Source organism: Poeciliopsis prolifica, unplaced genomic scaffold, assembly GCF_027474105.1.
Source record: "Poeciliopsis prolifica strain line A6 unplaced genomic scaffold, Auburn_PproV2 SCAFFOLD049, whole genome shotgun sequence".
Lineage (NCBI taxonomy): Eukaryota > Metazoa > Chordata > Actinopteri > Cyprinodontiformes > Poeciliidae > Poeciliopsis > Poeciliopsis prolifica.
Genome location: NW_026562424.1, coordinates 2,759,439 through 2,782,870, shown reverse-complemented (window position 1 = coordinate 2,782,870; position 23,432 = coordinate 2,759,439). Strand labels below are relative to the sequence as shown.

The following is a 23,432-nucleotide window of genomic DNA, read 5'->3' as shown; positions in this document are numbered from 1 at the left end:
AAAAAAAAAATAAAAAATGATATCAATAATAATGGATGAGCAAACGATCAGATTGGTGCTCTGTTCGCCAGCTGTAGCGGTGTTTGGCTTAGTCTCGTCCTTGGTGCCTGAAAGCAGAGGCTAACGCAGTGGTTGTCATGGTGACAGGGAGCCAGGCAGGACTGTGGTAATACTGTAATGATGAAGCTCTTCTGGATGGTGCCGCAGTAAACACTGCGCCACTAGGGTCCCGTTAAAGAAGAGCGCGGCACATCGGCGTGCATGTAAAAACATAAAATAAATAAAAAGAAGAAGAAGAAGACGTCTGCAGAGCTAATATCAGCTCAGGCATTCTCTACTCGGTTATATCACTTGCATTCATCCTCCTCCTGTCTTTCTCGCAGTCTCTGCTCCCTTCCCCGCTAATTTGTGCAGATTTGCAACGATCTCTCTTCCCCTCCATTCCTTCAGACTCGCCATACAATTAATGCATCATTCTCTCTCCTCTCTCTCTCTGTCTCAGAAAAAGAAAAGAAAATATTTTTCATTCACTCCTCTCCCTCCTGCTCTTTTCATCTTTGCACATCTGACTTGAGAGAGCAGCGGTGGATTTGGGGGTTCGGTGTCGGACCTTGAAGGTCACCCGGATGCAGGTGTCGCGCGTGGCACAAACGCCGTTGTCGAAAACCGAGCAGGCGGACGTCACCGCGAGCGTCTCCCCCCCACCCCCCGATTGAATATTCAGAAGCGCCGACATGGCTGTTCCGTCACACACACCTTCACGTCGCGGCGGGAGAGAACAGAGGCAAAGTGTCGGAGGAGATAAATAAGAGTGAAGTGACAGATTGCCGCTTCTCCTTTTATCATCTTCCTCCACCTTTCTTCTTTCCCTCCGTCTCCTCCATCCTCTCATTCCTCACCATCACCTCGGCTCAGAGCTGCGGCTCGCGCGCCTATCTGGGACCAGCACACACACCTCCTGCGCCCATAGGTTGTGTGTCCACACACACACGCCTATGTGAAACATGCAGATTTGATGCATTGCTTAAAGAACATTAAAACAATGTTCAATCCGTGGGAGATTTCATTTGTTGCTGCATGGAATCATGAACTGATCTATTGTTCGGATCTACATTGTAATTCACTCTCCCAGCATTAAAGTGCTATTAGATCTAATTACAGAAACAATGATTTTCGTCTTTACCAACATTTGATTGTGGCTTTTTACCCAATCGTGATTAGATTGGCTGAGGTTAGAAAGCGGCGCAACGATTTCTAAAACTGGAGAATGGAGTCCGGACGTTTCCCAGAGTTTCCGATTGACAGTAATGAACTAAAAACAAATGTTGTTTCTGTAAAAAACCTTTTATGCTGCCGGGAACCCTGCAAAGCAGTGAGATGGTGGAGCACAGATGGTGTAAAACAGAAAACATGCAGAACCTTTTCTGGAACTTACGTCTAAGATTTGCCTAATTTCTGTTTACCAAAATGTTCTATTGACCAGAATCTGATCATTTCTGCCTGATCGGTCGATTGGAAGCACAAAAATCCAAACGTTTTCGAAAAGAGAAGAAACAATCTGTCAGTACTTCTTGTTCACTTTGACAATAACTCAAACTTTTGGTACGTCTCATCTGAAACATTGTGGTGCAAAGAAAAACTATATTTGATACATGTGGAAATAAATGTTTTCACTGCAGAGATTTATTTTCATTTGCTCTGAAAAAACTTTGTTGTGTTTTAGTTTGAAAACAACAGGATATTAATTTCTTGCACTTCATTCAGCTTTTCTGCTCTCTGCTGAAAGTCTTGCTCTCTCTCGCTGTCTTGCAGCCTTCATTCTTGTACATGTTGTAAAATGTTTCCTCACTGACACTGACAATAACTGAGTGCAACTCATGGCTACTTTTGTTATCATTTCTTGACACATTTTTGCTTTTTATAAAACAAAACCTGTTCAGAAAACATCTTTATATTGTTGTCGTCCAGCCGTAGAAAAATAAAAACATGACATTTGGTAACTTTTCACCAGATGTTGGTGTCTTGTGGGTTGTAAACAAACACTATAAAACATTAGAAGTTGGTTTAACTTGAAAATAAAAGCCCATCTGCTGCCTGGAAAATGCAATTTAAGTCAACAAGAAAATTATTTTGGTTTTAACTCATAAATTAAAGTTCATGAAGTTGATTTAACAACAAGAGACAAATGGTCTAAACATTGTTTTTTAAGTTCATTAATCCTGAATTGTGAGTTTTAACTTAATGCTGCAATTTAAACAAAAAAACAAAAACTTCCCTCACCCAGATAAACAGACATTTCTCTATAATTTTACTCTCAATATCAAGTTAAAATAACAACTTACTTTACTGTAGAATCATTTTAATTCTAGTTTCAAATCTCATGAACCAAATTTCTGATCTGATGATGAATTTTATTAAACATCTCAATGAATTCAGCTCAGAAACATTTAGTGTGATCAGGACATCATCCTGTCAGCTGCACTAAAATAAACATTTGCCTTAATAACACAAGAGTCAGATCAATGTGACGCACTTCCATCTCAGGAGACAGAAATACGCCGCTAAGCATTCTGGGAAATAGTTCCCACTCTTTTTCTAATTTCAGTTTTTTAAGTGTTAATCTAAAAACTCTGATTATTTAACTCTTGGAGGTTTGAGAAAATAAATGAAAAGTTAACACAACTTATTTAACTTTCACAAACATTTAGGTCCAAAATCTGAAACTCACTAAATTTATTTGTCTTAAAGAGAAGAAGACCGTCGACACAACGAGCTGCTCTAGAATAATCAGAAAGCCTTATATGATGAGAACAGCTTATTCTAAGTTATGCAACTGTTTCCTTTCACATGAATTTCTGCGTCGGGCATGAAGAGATTTCATGGAGCAACATGTCAGGCGGGACTCCCAGAACTCCCCGTCCCTCTGCTTGACACAAGTTGCGTTTGTGGCTAAGGCCTGTCATTCACCATTAACCTCCAGGCTCCTGATGTGTTTGCTACTTTTTCCTCGCTCTCTCCCTCTTCCTCTTGCGATGAGCCCTGTCATACTTTTCTGTCCTCTTTTCAAGACACTGTCACTTCCTGTTGAGATCATTGAAATGACGAACTACCTTTTGCCAAGTTTAGTCGCTCTGGATCCTTTTTTTACTTTGAATTATGTTGCTGAGTCATGTGGTTCCTCACGCTCTCATTGTTTTTGGTGCTCTTTCTGTTTTTCATGCCTGGATCCACATTTTTGTCCAACCTGTCCACTCCCCACTGTGTGCCCACCTGTGTAACCTACATAGAAGTTGCAACATTACAGCAGTTTTACTTCTATTTTCTCGTTGTGTCGTCTTGGCGGCGTGTTATTTATACTTTTGCAATGGATCTTACTCTACAGCAAGAAGAAAATATCTAAAAATAAAAGTACATTTCCTTCTGCAAAATGTTCTATACACTTCAGATTCAACCCATTCTACAACCACAAACGTTTTATGTATTTTATTGGGATTTATTGGGACAAAACAAGAGAAAAGGCTGGATTATTTTTAAACATCCTCCGTCTATCGCCTATACCTGCAGAGTAAAAGCTCCAGTGGACGAGAGGCAGATTACACTCTGAAAATGTGTTAGAATTAAAAACAGGACGAAAATGCAGCATTTTTATTCTCAGTGAATACTTTGTAAAAGGCAACTTTATCTATTTAGCGCCTTTCCGACACAGACAATTTAAAGTACGAAGAAATTAAAAACAACATAGAAGAAAAACAGATTAAAATGGAAAGTAGACGGTACTTTCTAAAACAAACTTGCTCTGATATTAAAAGTTTAATGCTAAATGTTGATCTAAGGTAATGAGTAGCTCCTCTAGATAAACTGTTAGGAGTTTCTTTCTAAGTTTGTTCTAATTCCTCTTTTGGGTTGAGTGAAACTAAATGTTTCAGCTCTGAGTTGCTGGTTACAAATACATTCTCCACAACTGGAAGGAGTTTCTGTGGTTAAACGGATAGCATCGCTAAGAAATGACACATCTGGAAAAATAGGCACATTTAGCAACATTAATATTTATGATTGAAACGAAATGTTTGTTTTTCCAATGCAAATCAAGTCTATTTCTTTTTTTTACCATGTTTTTAAATTACAAACAGCTCTAAAATGTTAATGCAACACTTGTAGTTAAGAACTTGTTTGATTTCTATGTTTTTCTCTCATTGGAAAGCTTTGAATCTGAACTTAAAGAATCTGTAAATGACTCAAAATGCCCCGTGTCGTAGTTGGTGGTTTTATCATGGCCTCCTTTCACATTTTAACAAGACAATGAGTGAAGAGACTTATGCTTCCAAAGAAATGACTGTAAAAACCAGAAGAGAAAAAGGAAAACTCAACATCGACCTCTAAAGGTGGAACAGAGGGACCCACAAAAAGCTCCTCTACAGAGGTTGGGCCACAAGTTTCCATACATAGAACAAAATCTACATTTTATTTTGGGTAACCGTTTTTATTTTTGTGAGACTCTTGCTGATAAGTTTTGTGACGCTCGTTCCATGTTTTCTGTTAAAGTTTGCTGCAACCATTGCGACTGCTTCAATTAAAACCGTCAGTGTAACTTCATTTCTTTGCTCTTTTTGTCAAACACATCTTCTTGGGTATCTGAAATAGAAAATAAATATTCCTCTTACGTTCTCCTATGTATGCAAACTTATGGCCCACCCTGCATATTAAGACGTTGTGTGTTAAATGCTGAAGAAACGCTGCTGTAATGTGAAAAGATGTAAAGATGTTTTGCGATCTGCTCCAGTTCTGCTCATCTGAGTGCCGCTGCATTCGCAGCAGCCATCAGGAATAACCAACAATGGAAGCAGGAGGATTAAGACAAAGATCTCCTCATTGGCCTGATTTGTTGGACTGAGACTCTCCTGTGTTCAGCCGGTAGAGGAGCCCGCCGAGCCGGTCCCACCGGTGCTATCCCGCTTCCCTGGGACAGCGGAGCCGGTGGGGGGAGGAGAGGACGGGTGCAGGCAGGAGGGTGATTGAGAGCCTCTGCGTGTCTGTGTGTGTGTTTTCACGATACGGAGGAGAAGAGCACTGCAGCAATCGGAGAAAGTAGGTCAGACACCGACTAGTGAGAAAGATCGAAGAGGAGAGGTAGGGAGGAAAGATGGAGTGGAAATGGGAGGAAAGAAGGAAAGAAAACTGCTGGAGAATGAGGATAGAAGGATGTCGAAACAAAATGTTGTGGAGAAAATTTTATATGTCATTGGAGTTGCATGATTTGGCACCGTGGCATTACTTCATGGGACTTTGCACAGCGTAATCTAACAGAACCAACATGGAATTAACAATCTGAAAATAAACATTTTGTTTATCCTGATGCTCCAGGAAGGTTTTAGACAAACACTAACAATAAATCAGACTAAACTGTTCCTGCTTAATCTGATTGCAAAACACCAGAAAGATAAAAAACAATACTTTCCTCAAACTCTGAGATTTAATTACATTTCCTTAATATCCAGTAGAACTGACTTTTGGATTATATGACTTTAGTCAAGCGTAACTGAGTCAGTTTTGTGTGTTTTTTTCCACACACATCGTTTCATGACTCTTTAAGCCAGGAGATCCTTACAGTTATTGTTACATCTGAATTGCCTCTTGCTTTGTGAAGTGCGCCAGTCCCTCCTGCAGCAAACATGAAGCTGCCACCCAGCGATGGGTCCGGCAACACCGGTGCATCCATGAAACCCGGTGTCGGTGTGCGTGTTGCTTTCAGCAAGTCAAGTGACCGATACAGGAAGTGTTTCCAAATGACAATGAGGCACCAAACTGTGTTTATAAGGAAGCGAATCTGTCAACGGGAAGCGTTTGCCAAAATAATTCTTGATCTTTTACGGTTCAGCGTCAATATGGCAAACGAAAGGTTCTGTAGTTTGGGACCGTTTTGATCCATATCAGAAAATAAAGTGTTGGTTCTCACTTCGTTGTTGTTTCATCCGGTTCTTTTCAGTTTCTACTTGATCTGTCTGAATACAAATTCAGCTGAAATTGACTCTGAGTTTACGTTCATATTATGTTCTGCAGGTGAAGTGTTGCATATGTTTGACAGAACTGTCTTATTTAAATAAATCCGCCTCCTCAATGCTGAGGCATCGTAGGGCATCAGAACGAATCCCAGATACACCGAGGATAAACTCAGCCATTCTACAAACGACTCAGTTGCTTTTTTATAAATCATTTCATATAAATATATTGTTTACTTCATTTTTTTATATACAGCAGGAGAAGTTATGTCAAAAAAAGTGTAACAGACTAAATTTAAAAAATTTTAAAAAACACTAGGTCATCATATCAGTCTACCAACTATGTTGCCTGTAGGGATTTTTAATGTCCAGCAGGTGTCAGTATTCAGTGACACAGTATCAATACAGTATCAATAGTTTTGCTATGGCTTCATTGTGTTCTTATGACCAAACTCTTCAGTTTCAGCTTCATCAGTCGTGGCTCAGAAAATGAGTTTATGCACAAACTGCAGTTTGGCTTTTTCATGTTTCGTTTGGAGTAACAACTTTGTACCCTTTCCATTAAGATTATGCAATTTGACACAAGTTGGTTTAATGGAAACATGCCAATTTTGAAAAAGCATAATTTTTTTTTTCTTGTTTTAAAGTTTTGGCACTTGGATGAAGTGAATTTTTTTGGTTGTATCCAAATTAGAAAATTTCACAAAACTGCAATGGAAACACATTTTTTGCGTCAAACCAGTCATGTGACGAATCCACGACAAACTTATAAATGTCTGATTTAATTGCATTTCTTGTTCAACGAAACAAAGCAGTTGCAAAATTGTGGAATATCAACAAAGCTTTGGAAACGCAGCATTTTAGCCCATTTTAGAAAACTTAAATATATTTAACAAATATTAATATTTTTAAAAAATACATATTTAAAATATTTCTATTTAAAAATAATAATATTTTTTAAAATATCTATGTTAACAGGATATAATTTTTTATATATACATGTATATTAAAATTATTTAAATAGAATTTTTGAAAAATGTAATTTTATTTACATTTAAATGTAAATATTTACATTTTATATTTAAATATTTGGGACAGAGGGTAAGGCGTCATTTTATATAAATAATCTGGTTTTAACTGCGTTTCTCAGCTGATCTCCTCAGTAAAAGCTGAGGCTTAGTATTTTAAATCTTCTGCTTTGTCTGTCTGTGTCAGAAAGGCACAAGGGGAAATATGTGTAGGCCTTCATCCAATTTCCAGAAACTAGACAAAACAAAGTGAGACGTTTGAGGGAAAAATAAGTGAAAGTGTTTTGCTCCATTTGTTCGATATAAAGTCTCTTCTTGTAAGTATTTTCCTCTTCATATTACATAAGTGCATGACGGTGAAAATTCATGCAACACACACAAAAATATATATATGGGCTCCATTCAAGTATGAATTACTTCTCTGTTCTGCTCCTCAGGCCAAGCTTGCATTATTTTATTATTTATCTGAAAAAGCACAAAGTATAGAGCGTCTATAAATAAACGGGAAAAGCCTGAACACATGCAAAGACTCGGAGGATAGCAGTTAGGAAAACTGAGATGGGATTTTTAGCTTTTTATCCTGAATTTCCCAAAAGGACATTAGACCTGGACTGATGTGACGTTAAGCAAAAAAGTAGAAATAACAGCTTCACAGTAACTATTCAAATATGACATAATAACTTCTTGCCATAAGTTTATGTATTATTTAAATTTTTAATTAAAGACTTAAGCAATAATGTTAAAACCAGAGTTATCATTATTCCAGATCATTTTAGGAGGTTTGAACATTTTTAAATGTTGGTATTTTGTGTTTCAGTTGTTGGACTGACTCTCAAAAACTTTCTTCATCTTGTTATTTTTGTATCGAATTAAGAAATATGGATATGTACAACAAATTAAAGCAACTATAAATGCACTGGTACTTGTTTATGAAGTGTCTTGTCAGTATATAAAAAATTACAACTTGGTATAATAAAATAACAAAGTAAAAAGATAAAATTATGACAATAAATTTATGATTTTACGGGAATAAAGTTAGAATAACACACAAATGAACTAAAGTCATAAAATGAGAATGAAATCGTAAGAGAATAAAGTCAAAATAATGAGAAAAAGTCAATAATATGACTATTACAGTTCAGCGTAATTTTTTTTGTGTTATAGAATATATATGTTTTATAAGACGAAACATTTCTAGCATAATTTTCTGAAAAGAAAACTATTTTTGGCTCGTTTTATCATCTGATGTTTTGCTCAGGTTCTGTCTGAATAGTTTTTCCTTTCAAGTTTTTCTCAATCTAACTCTCTGACCTTTTCTCCTTCCCTTTGTTGTCTTTCCCAAAACTTCCTGTCCTTCCAGTACGTGGCGTTCATTTCCCTCTTCTTCATCCTCATCTCCATTTCCACTTTCTGCATGGAGACGCACGAGGCCTTCAACACCATCCTAAACAGGACAGAGAACGTCACAGACGGCAACACAACCCACGAGGAGATAGTGTACGAAGTGGTGACCGACAGCTGGTTGACGTACGTCGAAGGCGTCTGCGTCATTTGGTTTACAATTGAGGTCTTGCTGCGGGTCATCTTCTGTCCAGACAAGTTGGAATTCTTCAAAAGTGCCCTCAACATCATCGACTTTGTCGCCATCCTGCCCTTCTACCTGGAGGTGGGCTTGAGCGGTCTGTCCTCCAAAGCTGCCAAGGATGTCCTGGGGTTCCTCCGTGTTGTCCGATTCGTCCGTATCCTCCGAATCTTCAAGCTCACTCGCCACTTTGTGGGTCTCCGCGTCCTCGGCCACACCCTTCGTGCCAGCACCAACGAATTCCTCCTGCTCATCATCTTCTTAGCCCTCGGCGTCCTCATCTTCGCCACTATGATCTACTACGCCGAGCGAATCGGGGCAGACCCAGATGACCCGACGGCCAGCGCCCACACCAACTTCAAGAACATCCCCATTGGGTTTTGGTGGGCCGTGGTGACGATGACCACATTGGGTTACGGTGATATGTACCCGGAGACGTGGTCAGGAATGCTGGTGGGAGCGCTCTGTGCCTTGGCTGGTGTGCTGACCATTGCTATGCCTGTACCTGTCATTGTCAACAACTTCGGCATGTACTACTCTCTGGCTATGGCCAAGCAAAAGCTGCCCAAAAAGAAGAACAAACATATCCCTCGAGCGCCTCAGCCCGGGTCGCCCAACTACTGCAAGCCAGACGCCCTGGCAATGGCCACTGCATCACCGCAAAGGATCTTGGGAAATGTCTTAGGTGGAGTCATGGGGTCTGGAGGAATAGGGGGTGACTGTCCTCTTGCTCAGGAGGAAATCATTGAGATCAACAGAGGTAAGAACTTTTCTTTTACCTGTTACCAATCATTTTAGATTCAGTTTTGGTAAAATAGCAATTTCCCAATAACAGATTGATTCAGGTGTTTTATCACATTAACCTTTCTATACTGAATGTACCATAATTCATGCTAAGCACAAAAACGTCCAACGGTTTCTGAAAGGGGCGACGTTGCGCTTTCCAGCCAATGTCAGGTTATTACGGTAATTTGACTCCCGCCGTAGCAGGGAGAGAAATTAATCTGAAAGGCGAAAATAACTGCAAATAAACAATAAATCAATTAATCACATAATAAATTAAAAGAAACTCAATAATTTTCATTTGCTTGATTCATTGTTTTTACCAAAAACTGAATGATAAAAATCTTCAGTCTGGTGTTTTGGTCTCAACCAGCTCTTATTTTGAAGAACAATTTTGTTTACAAAGACTTCATAATTCATTTTATTTGTTGTTTCTGTTGTTGACATTTTAAATGTCTTCCAGTTTCAGTGTTAAATTAAAATTTAAAGTTTATTGAGCTTTGAGAATGTGTTCTTGCATTATTATAACTTAAAAATGGTGTCAGAACAGCAATATTATCGTTTATCGCAATAAATCCTGAAACAGTTAATCGTCCTGCAAAGTTTATCGTGACAGGCCAACTCACAAGACATTTAAGGAACTGTGTACAATTAAAACAAGCAAAAATGTCCAGGCCGAGATTTGAGACTCTGAGGGTTAATAAATGAAACCGCAAAAAAAAAAAAAAAGTCTGCTGTTTTAGACTTCAGAGATCTTGTGTACAGTTGATTTCAAAGAGCCAGGATCTCCAGAGAACGGAGTGGGAGTGATATCAAGCAGTGATGCGTGGTTGATTCTCGCACCACCCTGGAGAAATCACTGGCCCATCAGAACTGTTGTGTAATTTATGATCAACTTTCGAATCACAGAGGCCTTCAGGCTTCCATCTGCCAGTGATGAACATTCACTTTGGGAAGAAAACAAACTCCATTAACTATTAAAACAGACTAATGCGTCTCGATTTTTGCTGACTTCACAGGATTTTATTTTTTCTTTCTTTCTGCCATTAGCAGTAAAACTGCTTTAGCATCTAGCTACAATAATGCACCTTTAAAGCTTTACTTAGCGGCCAGGAGTGAGCACATCTTGCCAGCATCGCCTGGAGTCAAGACTGAAAGTAGAACCAGTCGATTTTATTGTTGCTCTAAGGAGGAAGTCAGAAACTTTTATTGGGGTTTAGTACTTCTTCTAATCAGTGTTTTGTCTTTTTAATGTGACAATAATGCGGCGTCAACTGGGCTTAAAAACGATAGAGAGGAGCTGCATCCCTACGTCTTTCATCTAAAGCCGTTTATCCTGGCGTTTGTTTGAGTTTGCTCATCTTGGGACAAGTCGCACAGAACAAACAGCCAGACACACACTCACTTATTCCTATGTTCAAGTTAAAGAAACTGTCAATTAACGGTCCTGTGTTTAAATAAGCCGGAGTATTCAGAGAGAACTGATGCATGCACAGGGAGAACATGCAAACTCCAAATTTATCACTTATTGCGATAAATGATAATATTGAGACCATTTTTAAGTAATATCATGGTAATAATGCAGGAGCTGACCAGGTCAGCTTGGCTCCTTCACAAACACTGTGTTGCCTTTTCATTTTTGTCAATTTTTTGCTATAGCAACACTGAGTTACTGAACACTTTTAATCATACTAGCCCAGAATCCACGTGTTTAAGCTTTAATTATGGTTTGGGAAAGTTAAATGAAATGATTCCTGAATCACTTAAAGTAGCATTAAGTCACTTTCTGCTAGTTAACAACATTTAATTAAGTTATATGGTTGTAGACACACAAGATATTTATACATCATATAAAAAGACATCTTTTCCTCACTGACAATCAATCACACGCAACTTTTCCTGTTTCCCCAAATTGTTTGTTTAGCTTAAAGCCAGAATAATGAGACATGAGTTTTAGCGACTCTTCTTTTCTATTTTAAAAATAAGAAACTTACGCAATCAATAATCCAGCTCCACTGGCAGATTACGTCAACTTTTCATGACTATAAAATAATTACTTACTTCAAACCAGATCCTATATCTTGGCAAAAAGTTCCTTGTATGTTAGTTTTGTCTTATTTCAAGTTTACTAAGATGTTTGCCATAGAAACTTGACAAAAATACTTGCCATTTAAATTCTGAGCTATTTTATTCATGATTTTCTGTGTGTTTTCTTTGATTTATTGTAAGAACTTCACTTAAATTTCTTCACTGTTATGCATAGTGCTGTGGAATTAAAAGAACAAATAAAACTAGAGCATGAATCAGTCATAACGGGTTCAGCCGGTCTCCCTATCTGTGACCATCTTGCTGTCATCCTGACGAACAGAAGTCCGTTTATAGCAGTTCATCTCCCCGGCTGTGAATTTTTCCTCCAGATTCCAAGCAGAACGGTGACGCAGCTTCGGCCGCCTTGGCTAACGAGGACTGCCCCACCATCGACCAGGTGCTGAGCCCGGACGAGCGGAGCCCCATCGGGCGGGGCCCCACTCGGGAACGCTACCAGCAGGACCGAGCCTGCTTCCTACTCAACACCAGGGAATTCCGTGCCACAGATGGGAACGTGCGGAAAGGTACGTTTCGCACCAGGAGACGGATATGCGAAGTGCACTCCTCGTGTAAACACGATCGCACAGCGAGACGCCAGGCACAGTAAACACGTCCCCACAGAGAAGCCACATAGAGAGAGCTGTATGTTCACAAGACGTAGATGAAATACACGTGGATGCAGATTCCAGTTCATATGGCTGCATAAACATCTAGCTCTTCTGCTCTGCTGTCTTTGTTTCCACCTCTTCATCGTCACGTTGGTTTTCTTTCCATCACCGCGTCGTATCATCTCTGATTTATTCTGTCTCGTGATATTATTTTGTCATCATGCTTTTCCTTTCGTTTTGAAGGAATTTTTGAACATGGCTTCGGTCATGTCCTCCATCTTTCTATGGCGTCTCTGGATCTTTCCGTCCCACAACGTGTCACGTCCACTCAGACTCAAAAGTGATCTGTCTTTTTCTGTCTTCTGGACTCAGACAGTTGGCCATGCATTAATTTACTTCTCGTCACTTCTGTTTCTCCCTGTCTGTTTCTCTCTCCCTCTCACATCGCCCTTTTTAATTTTATGACTTGGCGCCTCCCCCCCATTTTACCCCATTTCCCTCCCCGACCCCCCATTACCTCCTTCCCTCTGCTTCCTCCCTTGTTCCCTTTCCACCTCACCGTCCCTCCTCTTGTTCCCCCGCCCCCTCGCTCATTATCCTGCCACCGCCATTCATTTAATACTGCAATCTGACCACTGCCACCGTCACCAACCTGCACCAACAAAACACTCCCTCCAAACTTCCGACGCCCCTCTCCCCTCCCTCCCTTCTTGTTGGCAACAAACTACTGTAGAGGCAGCAGCCCTGGCTCCCAGCCCAGACTCCCCTCTGACTGAGGATTGGTATAAGATGGAGGGGTCTCTGTTACAGCAGGACCTCAATGCAAACTCCACCTCCTCCTGGATCAAACCGTAGCTCAGAGGTAACAGTGAAACCAGTAAAAACAGTCACAACTAACCCAGTTCTGGCTCCCCAGGAAAGTAGCGCCCCCTTTTAACACAAATACAGCCGTCATCAAAATTCACACATACACAAATATTTCCACCTTGTTGTGTCACAGATGTTGCAGCTGATTTGTCACTTCTCTGAGGCTGAAAGAGTTTGTCCTTAAGGTTGATGCAGAACAGCTGAGCATAACCTTAGCCCGACATGCTGCTTGGTTCCGTGACGTCGTCTGCAACCATTTCGATAAACAATGTCCACGGTGTAAAAGAAAATGGGGTTTGCAGCACAAATGATCGCAAATGTTTTGTACCTGTGTGCTTGTGAACGTGTGAGTGTCTCTTTAACCTGCATCCTGTCAGGAGTGCAGGATCGCTAAACACATCCAGCTACTCAAGTGAATATAACCCAGTTGTTGTGTCCTGTATTATTAACTAATTTGTAAGAAAAAAAAAAAGAAATGAAGCGGGAACAGCGGGTCACCTTGTTGTCTGATGTGCCTCTGTGTTGTTGTTGTCTCTCTCTTCAGGTTGTGTCATATCACGCGTGTGTATGTGGGCTTTTTCATTCTTACGTGTTTATACACTGTGTCTCTGTCCCCCTGGTGGCGTCCGAGTGTCGTGTTTGTGTTGTTGTGTGTGGCTTTACTTCTTTTTTCCCCTTCTAATGTGTTTATTCATGGTATTCCCAACCCCACAGACCGGCACCTTGGTAAACAACAGCACTTATTACAGTCTAATGCTGCAAACCGCTGCACAGCACTGGTGTGTATTCTGTAGCTCAATATCTTACACCTCCATATCAAAAGATGTGTTTTATGCATGTACAGGACTGTGCAAAGGTTTGAAATCAGCTTTAATTCGTACATCATTTATAAAAAGTTCAGGTTTTTTTGCAGCTTGTGCAGCGCTCACATGTTTTATATCAAGTAGATTTTAGTATAAGACAGCGAAGCTAAAAGTAAAATGCAGATTTTTAAAGAAAAATAGCCATAAACCTAACAGCAGGATGTTGCATGAAGCATTAGCAGTAACAGAGCTGCGTTTTTATTACAAATGTTTGCAAAACTTTTGTCCACTAATATTGCAATTGCAGTGTTTCCATTGAATAATATAATTAAAATAAGTTTATTCACACAATAAATCATAAAAACCCACCATGCCGTCCTCCTCCCACCGCTTCCTGTCCTCTTCTTCATTTTTGTCAGTAGTAACATCCTGTTGTGACGAGAAAAAAAGTGTTTTTCTCATCACACAAGTTTTGATACAGCTGTAAAACTACCTCATTTTACCATGTTTCCATTAAGTTTATTATTTTGTCATAATTTAAATTTGCGCAAATATGTGGTCAGTGGAAACGCAGCCAGTGGAAAATTCTTCATATTTACTTTACACTCAGACTGTTTGTAAAATTCAGAATTTTCATCCCCAGATGGTTGATCTGACGCTCATTCGGCATAAAAATACCAAAAATACAAACAAAAACAAGACGGAAAATATTTCAGATGAACCTGTCAAACCAGCTAAATCAGCAAATAATGAAAACCAGTAAGGAGAAGGACAAACCAAACAGAAAGTTTATTGTTACAGCAGCAAAAGCATCATGCAAATATATAAATAAACTGGTAGAACGGTACAGAAAAAGGTAATCTGTTCTGTCTAAAATTGATCAGATAAGCTTTTATTTTGGTATGCAAAAAGTACTTCACATAACTGATCAGTTCATGCAACATAAAGAAACAAAGAAAGAAAGAAAAAAATACATCCAAACTATTTGGGCTATTTCTGAATTATTATCCCAGGGTAATAAAATCATCTGACAGTTTTCATTGTGTCTTTGGTTAATAAAGGGCCGTTTTCATGTGGTTCCATCTCAACCTTACAGACCGACATGCAGTCAAGAAATAAAATTTCAACCAGATTTTTTTGCACCAGAGAGATTTAAACATGTTTTCACTGAGGCACTTTAAATGTGTATATGATGTGTATAAAATAGACCAGGGTTATTATTGCTTATCACGAGGAAACGCAAAACAACAACAATGGAGATCCGTTACAGACGAATGCATGAATAACTCAGAATTTTGACTTAAAGTTGTAAAATGAGTATTTAGTTGCAGCTCCAGCTGCTCAGAGACTCAAGACTTTTGCACAGTAATCTACATGTTCAACATTTTGTTGGACTTTTTTTCTTTTCCAAGTTCAAAACGTTTATTATTGTGCTGTGAGTCAGTTTTCCAAGGCTTAAGGTTCCTGGGGTCAGTGGAGTCGTCTATGTCAAGGGATAGCATCTCTGGAAACATGGCACGCTGTGAAAGAGCATCGCTGCTGCATTTTTATCAGCGCCTTAAAACGGCAACAACAAAACAAAAAAAAAAGTGCGTTTGTGAATCAGCTGCAGAGATGTCTCCCAAAGCGTGTGATGGATCTGAAATACTGCTCCCTAGACGGTGTGACTGTGCTTTCCGTGCCTGGTGCAGCGCAGACCTTTATGGAAATTAAAAAAGGCGTCCATGCTGCACTCGGCAACTGAAACACTTACTGACCAGACAGACAAAAACGCTATGACAGGTTTGACTAGCAAGTGGCTTCATGCTGTCTAAGGTAAGCAAGCCTTTCAACTGTCCGAGCTTTTAGAGGACGCTAACAACGCTGCCATTGTAAATGGTTCTTCTGTGCAAACTGCAATTTAAGTGACACAAAAATCCCCCTTTAAAGCAAATCAGCAGCGCATTGAGGAAAATAATTACTGGACTCATTAGGACGCCACTTCAAGGCAACCTAATGACAAATTGCACACTTTAATTTGTACCCTTAGGCTGGGGATCTATAATAGTCCTTGTTCCTTAAACTGCTGAAACTTCTTGTGCACTAAGAGAGGAGACGGCACTTGGTGCTTTACAGCTAAAATCAAACTGATCTGATCCCATTCTTGCTTCCCTCCAAATCTGGTGAACCTCTTACAGCTCGTTGTGTTCGACCACAAATGTGTTTTATTTTGTTTTCATCTGATAAACCAACACAATGCAGTTGATGAATGTAAAATCTGTAAAATCTAATTTCACAGCCGAACTCGTTTCTGTCACTTCTTCTCAATCTCAGTCAGATTGGATGGAGAACGTCTGTGGACGTCCAAGTTTTTCCTCTGATTCGCAACTGGATCCTAACCCTGAACTTTGACTAGACCATTCCAGCACATAAATACTTAGTAGTAAGCTACTAGCATGCCCTACCTTTCCTATTTATTCTTTCTTTTCAGTAATGTTTTATTTGAAGGTGCACATAATACTGACATGACTCTGTTGTAAACATGAAGGAGTCTTCATGAATGTTTACGTTGTCGTGAAGGGACATTTGGTAAATACTGACAGTTTTAACCAAAGGTTGCCACTTTTAAAGGACTCTTAATGCAAGTTTCAATTGAATTTTAAATTAAAAATGTATTTTTTTGCAGAATAATTTACCCGCTTAATTGACTTTTAGTGCAGCTTTTAGGTCCATTTTGCATTAAAAGGGTCAATATTTAGTGAATAATGCAAAGTGGATGCTGTTGATGCAAATTTTAGTGTAAATTTGAATGAGAAGAGACATTATTTACCAAATGACTCTTCATAAAGGCTCCTTCATGCTTACGACAGCAAGTCTCACTCACACCCCTTTAGATAAAGTGTTACCTTCTTTCTGCATATCGACTGATTAATTAACCTGAATGTGATTAGTTGCCATGGATTTTATTGAAGTAATGATGACCGAATACTTTTGCACACCAGACCGTCGCACTTTCAGATTATTTCTAAAAGGTTTGTCGTCACTCCTAGAGTACAGCACTACTTTGCGTTGACCGATCAGAGGATTCCTGTTGCTGCTTCAAAGTTTGTGGTTGTAACACGACAAGATGCAAAAGTTACAAAACGGAAAATCGAATTTATGAAAATATTTGCGATGAGTTTGAAGCCTGTTGTTTTTAAAGAGGGATTGTTCTGCTCCTCCTTGCTGTGTGCATCGTTTGTGTTTTATTTGATCTTCCTGAGCGTAAGACGTCTCCCTTTCTCGCCTTCTGTGTGTTTTCTTTCCTAACTGTCGGCCATGTTGGCTTCCTGTGCTCATAGTGCTGAATGCATGGCTCACAAAGAGCAACAGGATCTCAGTCCTGTTGGTTTAAACTCTTTAGTTTCTCTTCTTCTTCCTTCACTTTACAAAAATATACAAGTTTTATTTCATTTATTGTTTTGTGCCTATTTATCATTTTTGTTACCAACTTGGTGTGTACAGTACGGTTTTCATAAAATATGTTTTGGTGATTTGGTTTCTAACGTGAATGCTTGTTTTTATTATGTGATGATATTCGGTTCATATTTTGCCGTTTTCTGTGATTTATTTTTTAGTTTTGGATATATTTCAGTTTTGTGTCTTATCGTTGTGCTTTTACTTCCCTTGTGTTCTTCCTGGAAGTCGGAAGGAAAATACTTCCAACACGACAGTGAAATTAGAGACTAGGAAACGAATAATCTTAACAAAACACAATTTCAGGAGCTTTTACTCTCATAGGCGACGCTTGTTCAAAAACAAACTGCAAAAATTTTTTGTTACCGTTTTTCTTTAAGTTAAATAGAATCTCACGCTTATTAGAAGGATTTCATTAATTTTAGTTGCTCAACTAGAAAACGGAGTTGCAGTAAAACGTGGATCTAAATGACCTGTATCTGGTAGCATGTCAGGCCTCATGGACCCTCTGTGTTTAGCAGCGTCACATTGTCATGCATGCTCTGTTGTCTGATCTGTCTCTTCACACAACACTTGGCAAATATTTTGTCTGAGCCGCATTTAAGAAACAACGCGTCACAATCCATCAACATATGATTAATATTCATACGGTTAAAGCTGAAATGAGACAATGTGGAGTAACTGAGCAGTCAGTATCTTACTTACAGCAACACTAACTTCTCTTGTGTTTGTAGCTCTTGCTCAGGTAACCATTTAATTTGAGATGTAAGCCTGCAGATACCAACTTCAGAATATTTCCTCCACATTCTCATGTTTTCTCTGATTTCCAGGAGGCTGAAAGCTTAAATAATAAAACAGAGCAGCCTTCTTGTTATCTGCTGAAAGTCTCGCTCTCTCAACAAACTTCAGAAATTTTTCACACTGTGGAACAAATTGTTTAATCCTGAATGCTTACTCTAAAATGTAAAAACACTTCATTGATGTTGAAAATAGCTCACTCCGAGTCTTCTTCCCTCAGTGTCCACACCGAAGAGTGTTGATTAAAGCGCGGTGCATTCAGAAAAAGACGGGAGTTTTGAGTTTTCCTCAGCTGGAAAGTGCTTGATTCCAGTCAGGAGCCAATTTTTCTGTGCATTTTTAGTTTTTTCTTCCTTTGACCATCATATATAGTACAACTAACTGACAGATTTTATTTCAAAAATGTTGCAGGGCGTTAATATGAGACCACTTAAAACGATCAGTTTCTCTGGTTTTACTTCTTTATAGATGTAATTTTGAATAAAATGAGCATTGTTCTTTTATTCTTTGAAGCAAAAATTTTGTATTTATTTACAGAAAATTATAAATGGTCAAAAATAATGACAAGTTCATAATCATTTAGAAACAACAATACGAATGTTTAAACTCAGGAAGAGTTCAGAATCAACGTACGGTGGAAAAATCAGGTTTTTATTATTTCAGAGCTGCAAATTACATGAATACAATCAAAGCTTAAAGAATTAACCAAAAGTAGCATAATTTTTGTGTAATTTTTGCACCTTAAACACCAGAAAACCTGTAATGTTCATTAAAATATCAAACAATTGTATCACACCAAAAGCAGAGGAGTATAAAAATATTTTTTGTGAACTGTGTTTCCTTAATTTGAGGTATTTTGAAAGTAATTTGCCTTTAAATGGATCAGTTTTTGACTCTACATGAGGATTTTTTTCACTTCTGTCTACTCCAGGTAAAATCCTGACTGATCAGAAATACTCCACACCCAAATAAAAAACTGGACTATCCCTTTAAGTAGACTTTAGCTTTATTTATAACTCTACAGGCTGCTGTGACCCAGATACTCCTGACAGGAGGTGGAGGGACACGGTTGCACGTCGTCTCATTTCTCCAGCAGGCTGTTCGGTAATCATTAGGAGAAAACTCAATACATCTAATTATGGGTAACAGGAGATAACGTCACCTTTAACAGCCAACTGATCACATGTAGGAATGATACTGTAGATGGGAAACCCAGGAATAGAAACTGAGAAGTCAGCGAATCCTGTGGATTCCTGGCAAACATCCTTCAGGAAATAATAGAGCATGTCTGAAGAAAGTCAGGACCGTCATGGCGTCACATTTTGCTGGATGACAAATTGTTACAGAAATTATTGCGATAAACGATAATATTGTTGTTTTGAGACCATAATGCAAGAAACCAATCAGTAAACTTTAACTCTTTCATGTCTGAATTATAATCCTTTACATCAGGTTTTTTTTCTAAAGAGATTTTGATTTTTTAACGGCATAAAAATGGTGGGAAAAAATTTTTTTTTTGTAATTTTCTCCAAATACAAAGATGTTATTTGGAAAATACATCAGTAGTATTGGTATTGCTTTATGTTTCAATGATCTGCTGACCTGCCAGAGTCCTTTACAGTAAAAAGAGGGACTGGAGTTGCTTTTTCACCTGTCAGCCATATTGGATTTAACAAAAGCTTTCTTGCACTTGCAGTGGATGGCCAGTAGTTGGCAGTGTATTGTATGAGGCACCAGTGTCCACTTCTGTGATCTGTGAGCATTTAAAACATAAAAGTCCACAAGAAACAGATGAAAAAGGCGTTTAGACGTCTTTCCACTGCAGTGGACAATGGATTTGCTGTGACAGGTTTATATTTATATGCACTTCCGTTGGCTACAATAATCAATGAATCTATTAATCGCATGATAAATTAAAACAAACTCAGTATTTTCCATTTGCGTTGTTTTTTATCTCTTTCTACCAAAACCTGAATGAGAAAATTTTTCATTTTTTTGATGGACAGTTTTGTTTACAAAGACTTGAAAATTCATTTTATTTGTTGTTTTGTTTATTTATTTTGGATATTTAAACTGATCTTGCGGAATGTTCTCTTGCATTATTATTTTGCCATTATACTCCTTAAAGACGGTCTCAAAACAATAAGATTATTGTTCACCGAATTTAGTGAAATTTGTTATGGTTTCAGGCCTCGTTAGGTATTTTAAAGTCACGTTGGTAAACAGGCTGGCCACAATATTTGCTCCTCCTCCTCTTCCTCTGAGTCTTCCTCTACATAACCTCCTGTGATTAACACTCATTCTTCATCCCATCCCCAGGCCGCCACTGCAGTGCAAGTGTAACTAAAGTCTGACTCTAGGTAGGTACCTGCTCCCTCCTTAGTGTAAATGAAGTGTGACTTTGGGCAGGAATTATGTCCCTGCAGAAAGCGGCGACAGCCAGGCTGACAGCAGACCCAGGCGGCCTGCAGTGGCTCACACACGTCCAGCTTTCGACCTCATTTAATTCTCTCACTGCAGCAACACTAAATATCACCAAGTTCTTTCTGCCTAGTTCCCAGTACTCTTGAAATAAGTCAAAGTAACTTAAAAGTTTGTTTTTTTTCCCCTGAAAATAGGAGCTTACGTAAATAATTCTGCATTATTGATGAAAACCTTCTTGCTCCATTGGCAGACAAATTAACTTATGAGAAAAACGTTTAGTTATAAGTGAAATAATCTGCCTGTGGAACCAGAAGTCACTACATCGAGCTACAAAACTACTTTTAAGTTTGTTTGTCTCGGTTCAAATGCACTCAGATATTTGCTCCATAAATTTGACCAAAATACTTGGTAAGATTTTGTATTTTTGCAGTGCATGGATTAAAAAATAAATAATTAAAAATCATGCCGAATTCAAATCATAGATTCCTGAATGATCACCGTCTCCCTTCTTCTTTCTCGATTCATAACTTTTAAGCGAAGACTTCAAACATTTCAGTGATATTCTGATTTATTGAGATACGCCGAGAAACAAAAAGCTCTAAAATCTGATAGAAGTTGATTTAACTTCAGTTTTTGACTTCATAAGAAATCCTCATGAACCTGCACCAGATCAAATGAGAACCAGAAGAAGGAGAACCTAAACACGGGTCCGTTTGCTCAGCAGGAGGTTTGGCGGCGAAGTGACGGCGGGCACTCTGAAGCTTTCACTGCCGCCTGCCTTCCGGGGCTCAGCGATGCTCAGATTGCAGCTGCTGCTGCGGTTCTGCTACAAATGGATGAAAATACTCCTGTCCATTTGCTGAGCTTTGCACTTCAGAACATTTTGACCTGGATGACTGAAACAGGAGAAGAAGTGTTGCACAAACAGCCGCTGTCTTCTTAGGTAAAATATTTAGCCGGAGTGCAGAAAGCTTCACAGGTTAGCATTACTCTGCTGGCTGCAGATTGGACTGCAGCCAAAAATATATCTAAGCAACAGATTTACAAAAAGTTATATCATTTATGACAAGGGAAAATTGTCTTATTAGTTAATTTATCGGCCAATGGAAATAGAAGCTCCTACATCTTGCTGAAAAGATACTTTTAAATGAATTCAGGTTCACTAAGATATTTGCACCTGAAACTAGACAGAAATACTTGGTGAGATTTAGTGTTTTTGCAGTGAATTTACAAAACAAAAAGATCTTATTCAGATCAACTTATGATCCAGTTCAGTTTAAATTCAGATCAGTTGAGTAAAACGTTTTTGTTTCTGTGATCAAGCCATTTATTTACACGTCACCACTGACCTCAATTTAGAGGATTTAGTTACTTTATCAAACTCAGTCAAAGATTATATGGTGCAATGACTTTCCATATTCCCACTGCTTCACCAAAATCCTGAACATTTTGCACATTTTCATACAAATGTATTATTGCAAACAAGATGCTGAGTTATGTACATGAATGAAATAACACAAATCAATATAATATGTTAATTACTGAATGAAGAGTCGTAACAGTTCAGGTTATCGGTTTATGAGGACAGTGGAGAAATGATAAATTGTCTCATATCCAAGCATTTCTCTACTCTTAACATTAAAACTTTATGTTTCATTTGCATCTGTTTTGTGAAGCAGAAACGTTTTAATAAAACCATCATTCGATCCCAGCCGTTGCACCGGAGATTTAAGCAACACAGAATATTTCCCAGGAATCTTTTCAGTGGCGTAAAAGTCTCCAGTAAAAATGCATCATACATATTTTACTACCTAGGCCTACAAAAGGGGGAGAAAAAAAAGACTTTTATTCATGGTTGACTAAAACATGATGTGTTGTCCAAAGTGGTGGAGCAGGCCACTGAGCACAACACAATGTTGCCCTATTTTTATTTTGTGTTGACTTTTTTGCTTCTGGACAGGAAGACACAAAGGGCGTCATACTGTTTCCTTGTTGTCTCTCTGTGGCCATGTGATGGTTGGAGGTTTATTTAATGCCACTTTAAATCATTAACATCTCCTAATTTAACAGTAAAGCTCCAGCCATTATATGTGTGTGAGCGGTTCATTGGTAGATTTCTACCAATGGTGTTTTTCACTTCCTCTGATGCAACAACACGCTGTCAGCGCGGCCCTTTGTTCTCTGTGGCGCCGCCCTGCAGGGAAAACTCAACATCTGCATGCTGTGGCTCACACCACACATACAGCGGGAAAGGACACCGAGGACGCTGCATGAGTTTTAAACTCACCAACAAGTCGCTTGCGCAGCTGGATTTAGTTTTCCTTGTCACGTGTCATTTCCCACTGTAGCCAAAATACAAAGCGATTCGGTTACAGGAAACGATTACAGCAGGAAACGCTTCTGTTAAATGTTGCTGAGAGAGCTTTTTTTTTTTTTCCCACGTTGGCCATTTGAAGTTTGCATGAATCAAAAGCAAGTGCAACGAATCAAAAGCAAGTGCAACGAATCCACGGTTAGATTTACAGCGGCGCTCGCAGTGGTGCACAAAGTCTCCGTCACTTTAAACGTGAAAATATCAGGATTTTTTCCACCGTTGATGTGACGTTTATTCTGCACAGTCCAATTGAAAATTTGTGAATGAAAATTTTAGAAATGGTGCAGTGACCTCGTCTTGTTGATTAAATCTAAATATTCTGATGCAATTGGACTTATTTTGTTGAAAAGTTGCAAAGCATAAAATGGAGGAGGAGCAGATATTTTTTTTGCAGTGAAAGCATCCAGCTAAAACCTCCACACAGCTGCTGGGGTCTGAAGACAAAATGTAACTTTTGGAAACTTTTGTGGTAATGCATTACGTTTCACATTGCCTCTTGAATAGTTTTACATTTTTAAACAAATCATTTGAGTTTCGTTTGACTCGGTTCCTACCAGAAAACAAAGTAATTTTAGAAACATCTGCCAGGTGTTGTACTGTAAATGGAGCACAGGAACGTTGTGGTGGCAGTATCATTTCTGTAAGT

General features: G+C 38.8%; 1 protein-coding gene across 6 annotated transcripts in view; it reads left to right on the top strand.

Moving 5' to 3' along the window:
* Positions 1 to 23,432, top strand: part of LOC129377853 (potassium voltage-gated channel subfamily C member 1-like) — a 61,258-nt gene that overhangs the window by 25,600 nt on the left and 12,226 nt on the right. For 2 of the 6 annotated variants that reach the window (XM_055058058.1, XM_055058055.1), the window contains exons 3-4: positions 8,385 to 9,366; positions 11,807 to 12,001. In XM_055058058.1, coding sequence (XP_054914033.1) covers positions 8,385 to 9,366; positions 11,807 to 12,001 — 1,177 coding nt within the window. Of the gene's footprint in view, positions 1 to 8,384; positions 9,367 to 11,806; positions 12,002 to 12,818; positions 12,948 to 13,496; positions 17,242 to 20,307; positions 22,840 to 23,432 lie in introns of those variants that run through there. The other 4 variants (XM_055058054.1, XM_055058056.1, XM_055058057.1 and 1 more) reach the window with 4 other exon arrangements.